This window comes from Arvicanthis niloticus, chromosome 9 (genome assembly GCF_011762505.2).
Source record: "Arvicanthis niloticus isolate mArvNil1 chromosome 9, mArvNil1.pat.X, whole genome shotgun sequence".
Taxonomy (NCBI): domain Eukaryota; kingdom Metazoa; phylum Chordata; class Mammalia; order Rodentia; family Muridae; genus Arvicanthis; species Arvicanthis niloticus.
Window position 1 is genome coordinate 62,365,960 of NC_047666.1, and position 5,119 is coordinate 62,371,078.

A 5,119-nucleotide genomic window follows, 5' to 3' on the forward strand; every position below is an offset into this window, starting at 1 on the left:
GGGCCTGCCCGAGATTCGGCTCCTCGGGCCGAGGGCGGGGGTACGGAGGTGGCAGCTGAAGGCAGGAGGCGGTGCGGGAGGCGAGAAGGTCCGGCGCGGACCAATCCCTGCGTCTCGAGCCGCGATCCTGCTCCTGCAGCGCCCAGAGGAGAGGCCGGCCGGATGGGCCGCTGAGCCAGAGTCGGGGACCGGTGAGGCCAGGGCGGCGCGGCCCGCACGGTTGCAGGGATGCGAGCCCGGGAGTGGACCTCCCTCTCCGGCTCGCCCGGCGGGAGGCACGGGCTGGGGCAGCGGCGGACGGGCTCGGTGGGCAGTGAGGCCTGTGCGGGGAGGCCTGGTAGTGGCCAGTGCCAGCAGAAGGCGGAGTAGTTGGGGTCATTAATGGGGTGGCGGGCCGCCGTTGGAGATCCTCATCGAGGCTGGCGTCGGAGGAGGAGCTGACCGTGGCTCGGGGAAGAGGATGGCGGGCGGGGGTGGAGGGGCAACACTAAGAGGCTTGGGAAAAATTCCGTGACCGGCTTGGAGAGCTACTCGCTCTCAGGACTAAAAGGTTATGTGGCCCACCTGCAGAAGGGTCTCCCTGGAGTTTGGAGGGGTCAGTGATGGTGTGTGCAAGAGACAGCTTTAAGAGTAGCTACACTGAGCTGGTGTGCATACCCTGCCGCCTGCATGAAACTCAGCCTCCGTATCTTCACAGTGTGGAGCCCCCTGGAGCTGAGATCAGGATGTTCCGCTTCATGAGGGACGTGGAGCCCGAGGATCCCATGTTCCTGATGTGAGAATTCCCTCCCCCTCGTGCACTCATCCCATTGTGATTCAGTTCAGACAGACCTCTGGGTTCCCGTGTCTGGAATTGGTTAGAATTGGCTGGATACTCAGCTGCAGCTCTCAGGGAAGTTGGCGTCTGTGCCACTGTGTACCCTGACTTATTTGGGTTGGGGGTGAAGAAGGCTGGGGTTTGATCTGCCGTCTATATTGGATGCTCACTCCACAGGGACCCCTTCGCTATTCACCGCCAGCATATGAGCCGAATGTTGTCAGGTGGCTTTGGGTATAGCCCCTTCCTGAGCGTCACAGATGGTAACATGCCAGCAACCAGGCCTGCCAGCCGCAGGATGCAGGTAACAGTTGGAACATACTGAGACCCAGGGCGATTAGTTAAGTATGCTGCAGATCTCGCCCTACAACTGGCTTTAAAGGGACATGATCTGTGTGGGACATAGAGGAACGGGTCGGGAGTCTGGGAAAGGGGCTTTGTGACTTCTGTGGAGAGAAGAAGGATGGGAGAACATGGAGGCACTGGCCTCGTTTGGTATCGGAAGGTAGTTGGATATAGTTCTAACTTCTGTTCCTTGTCCTGTAGGCTGGGGCTGTTTCTCCCTTCGGGATGTTGGGAATGGTGAGTCCTTGTCCTCTGTTTCTCTCTCTCTCTCTCTCTCTCTCTCTCTCTCTCTCTCTCTCTCTCACACACACACACACACACACACACACACACACCTCTTAGATGTTATTTCGAAATGTGCTACTTTGCTTTGGTGGCAGCGTTAGGTCAGGGGTGGTCCTATATCCTTCTCTTTGGATAGCTGACATAGTTCAGAGCCCATTGAATATAAATCATGGGGCTATGGCTGGAGAGATGGCTCTAGAGTTAGAAGCACCTGACCAGTCTTCCAGACAGCCAGGGTTCGATTCCCAGTACCCACATGGCAGCTCACAACTGTCTGTATCTCTAGTCTCAGGGCATCTGATTCCCTCTTCTGTTCTCTGCCATGCATTACGTGAACGAAGTGAACAGACATACAGGCAGACAACACACTCATACATAGAAAAATAATAATATAATGCTCAAATACTGCTGACACCTGGAAGTTCTTAACCACTGGAGAAAGTAGAATGTATAGCAGTTCTTTAAAGATGAAGATGGGGAGTTTGGGACACTTTTACAACTCTAAGTATTCAGGGGGATTTTTTTTGTTGTTTTGTTTTGGGTTTTTTTTTTTTTTTTTTTTTTGGACAGGGTTTCTCTATAACAGCCCTGGCTATCCTGGAACTCACTCTGTAGACCAGGCTGGCTTCAAAATCAGCTCTGCTTGCCTCTGCCTCCCTTGCTGGATTAAAGGCGTGCACCATCAACATTTAGCATGTTCAGAGGTTTTCATTTATTGCCTTTGTGCCACTTCCTTAAAGATAGGCAAGTTGGGGGCTGGAGAGATGGCTCAGCAGTTAAGAGCATTGACTGCTCTTCCAGAGGTCCTGAGTTCAGTTCCCATCAACCACATGGTGGCTCACAACCATCTGTATAGGATCTGATGCCCTCTTCTGGTGTGTCTGAAGAGAGCAACAAATGTATTCTATTCATAGACATAAAATAAATAATTCTTTTAAAAAAAAAAAGATAGGCAAGCCGGGCAGGCAGGAGGAAGCATTAGGGCAGCCACAGAGCCCCAGGAGGTGGCCAGCAGTGTATGGGGAGGAGCTTGAGTGTTCTGGCTGAATGCAAGAAGGAAAAGGGGTCTGTCCTCAGGTGAGTGGCAGGCCCCAAACCGATGATGGGTCTTCCTGACTGTCGTCTCTCCTCAGTCCGGCGGCTTCATGGACATGTTTGGGATGATGAACGACATGATTGGGAACATGGTATGACTTGCTCCATCTTCTTCCCCAGCCTTGATCTCGGTGGCAGCCAGCGCGGTGGGGGGAGAGGTGTGCTGGTAAAGAGGCTGGGGAGACTACGTTGAGCCAGAGCATAGTGTTCTGTGTTTGTTCTTATACCCGTGAGTGGTTATGTGTGTTAGTGTTGGGCGTGAGGAACCGGGTGGTTGTGATGTGTTTCCCACATATTTAAGAAAGATGTGGTAAGAGCAAGCAGCTGAAGGGAGCTCCCTTCTGCAAAGTAGGCCCTCCTCATTCAGTCCCTCCTCAGGAGCACATGGCCGCCGGAGGCAACTGCCAGACCTTCTCTTCCTCCACCGTCATCTCCTACTCCAACACTGGGGATGGTGCCCCTAAGGTTTACCAGGAGACATCTGAGATGCGCTCAGCCCCAGGCGGGGTGAGTAGGGAACTCCCCTATCTCCAAGGAGATCCGATTGATTGGCACCCACAGGAACTAGAGACATCTTTTTTCAGGACTGGGTCGCGGGTGGTGTAATCATCCTGGGGCGATGTAGCCAGGGCTTGCTTTGTAGGGAGAATTGAATGTTCCTGTCCACCTTGCCCCAGATCCGGGAGACACGGAGGACTGTCCGGGACTCAGACAGTGGTCTAGAGCAGATGTCCATTGGGCATCACATTCGCGACAGGGCTCACATCCTCCAGCGCTCCCGGAACCACCGCACAGGGGACCAGGAGGAGCGGCAGGACTACATCAACCTAGATGAAAGTGAGTGAGCCTTCTTTCCAAGCAGCCGCCCCTAATCTCCTTCCTGTGGCCTTGTGGGTGAGTCCTGTGCTTTAGGCTCTGTTGCCAGCTTCAGGGCTGAGTAGTCAGGTGCTGCCAGGGAGGGGACGGACCTTGACTGACAGCAGGTGCTGACAGTTGTACCCTCCTGTATTGGGTTTTCTTTTCTACCCTTTACTTTGTCTTTCTCAAAGAGTGCTGAGTGCTTCATTAACTTCCCACGGTGTGTAACTCTGGGCATCCTTCTCCAATAGCTGTGCCTCAGGCTTGCCAGTGACATCCAGGAACTGTGTTGAAGCCAAAATGGCTCCCAACCCCCATTCTCCCATGCAGGATCTCAACCTTTGCCCCTGGTTTCTTTCTGATCTCAGAAGGCTGTGGCTCATGGCCTTCCATGTTTGCTCTCTGTCTTCCTTAGGTGAGGCAGCAGCGTTCGATGATGAATGGAGAAGAGAAACATCCCGGTACAGACAGCAACGTCCTCTGGAATTTCGACGACATGAGGCGTCTGTGGGTGGGGGGCGAAGGGCTGAGGGGCCTCCCCGCCTGGCTATCCAAGGACCTGAGGACTCCCCCTCCCGACAGTCCCGTCGCTATGACTGGTGAAGGCCCCAGGCTCGCCCTCTCATGTAAGTGCCTGAGAGGGAGGAATGGGAATATGGCAGATCAGAGGAGGTTGGGCAGCAGACCGGTGTCATGGGAAGAGAGACTTGCTCCCTCTGAGTGGCTGGAAGATGCCCCTAGACTCCAGGCTTCTGTGTCCTTTCTCTGACAGGCTCATCTTTCCTTCTTCCAGGTGCAGGCTGAGAGGCTGAGAGATCATCCTTGAGATGACTGTCTTCAACCTCCATCCCAATTTAATATTAAATTAACAGGCAAGCTGGCCCCGCCTCTCCCTGGGGCCTCAGGGAGAGCCTTCTACTGCCCCCTCACCTACATTTCCATCTTTACCCTCACCATGTGTCCCCGCCCATCCCGTATCCACTAACTTGAGTTCATGTTGCTGCTCCGTCTCCAAGCCGCCTCATCTTCCCGAGCCCCTGACACGCATTGAAGGGTTTGGGGCAAGCTCTGGGTTTAGGGACCTCCATCCCTCAGCTCCCCTGGACCCTTGCCCACCTCTTCCTCAGAGCACCACTGCAGATGCCATGGTCCTATAAGGGCTGTGGAGAGAGTGGACTAGTTCCCAATTCTTTGTCCCTTCCCCCACCCATCACAAAAACACTTTCCTATACCCTTCTCTGCCTTTATAAAAATAAACGATTTGTGCAACTTGTAACTAGGTGTTTATGGAATAAAGGAGAATGGAAAAAAAGGAAGATTCTGGCTGAAGTTTTCATCTTTGCCTCAGGTCAACCCTGCCACGTCCTACTTACCTTCCCTCTTGACTCCATGTGTGACCCAGCTGTCTTTCTTAGGGCTTGTTTTGCTGTGATGAAACACCATAACCAAGGCAGCATATAAAAGAAAGCGTTTAGTTGGGGGATTGATGGTTGCAGAGGGGAGATCCATGGCCATCATGGTGGGAACAGAGCAGCAGGCAGGCAGGAAGGCATGATGCTGGAGTAGTCAGCCTACATCTGACCCATAAGCAGGATGGAGAAGAGAGACTTGGAATGGCTTGGCCTTTTGGAACTTCAAACCCAGTGACATACCCTAGTCCTTTCTAAAAAGTCCAGCACAACTGGGAACCAAACACTGAAATCCCTGAGTCTGTGGGGG

The 5,119-nt window shown here is 53.5% G+C and overlaps 1 protein-coding gene across 3 annotated transcripts; it reads left to right on the forward strand.

Annotated features, from left to right (window-relative positions):
- Window positions 1-4,716, forward strand: Mlf2 (myeloid leukemia factor 2). 3 transcript variants are annotated; one of them, XM_034512357.2, is made up of 9 exons: window positions 1-191; window positions 698-775; window positions 995-1,121; window positions 1,364-1,399; window positions 2,581-2,634; window positions 2,921-3,049; window positions 3,220-3,379; window positions 3,816-4,026; window positions 4,194-4,716. In XM_034512357.2, exons 2-8 carry the CDS (start codon window positions 726-728, stop codon window positions 4,001-4,003), a joined length of 744 nt encoding a protein of 247 aa, XP_034368248.1. In that variant the 5' UTR covers window positions 1-191; window positions 698-725; the 3' UTR covers window positions 4,004-4,026; window positions 4,194-4,716. The 3 variants fall into 3 exon arrangements, with proteins under 3 accessions (XP_034368248.1, XP_076796675.1, XP_076796674.1); XM_076940560.1 differs by having other exon boundaries at window positions 6-306; XM_076940559.1 differs by lacking the exon at window positions 1-191 and adding an exon at window positions 224-275.
- Window positions 4,717-5,119: the final 403 nt, after the last annotated feature.

Bases quoted from the DNA above. Each gene is read 5' to 3' on its own strand.
- Mlf2 (XM_076940559.1), top strand. From the start codon at position 229: ATGCGAGCCCGGGAGTGGACCTCCCTCTCCGGCTCGCCCGGCGGGAG. The intron at 276-697 runs GCACGGGCTGGG...GTATCTTCACAG, and splicing joins TCCGGCTCGCCCGGCGGGAG to TGTGGAGCCCCCTGGAGCTG. The intron at 3,050-3,219 runs GTGAGTAGGGAA...ACCTTGCCCCAG, and splicing joins TGCGCTCAGCCCCAGGCGGG to ATCCGGGAGACACGGAGGAC.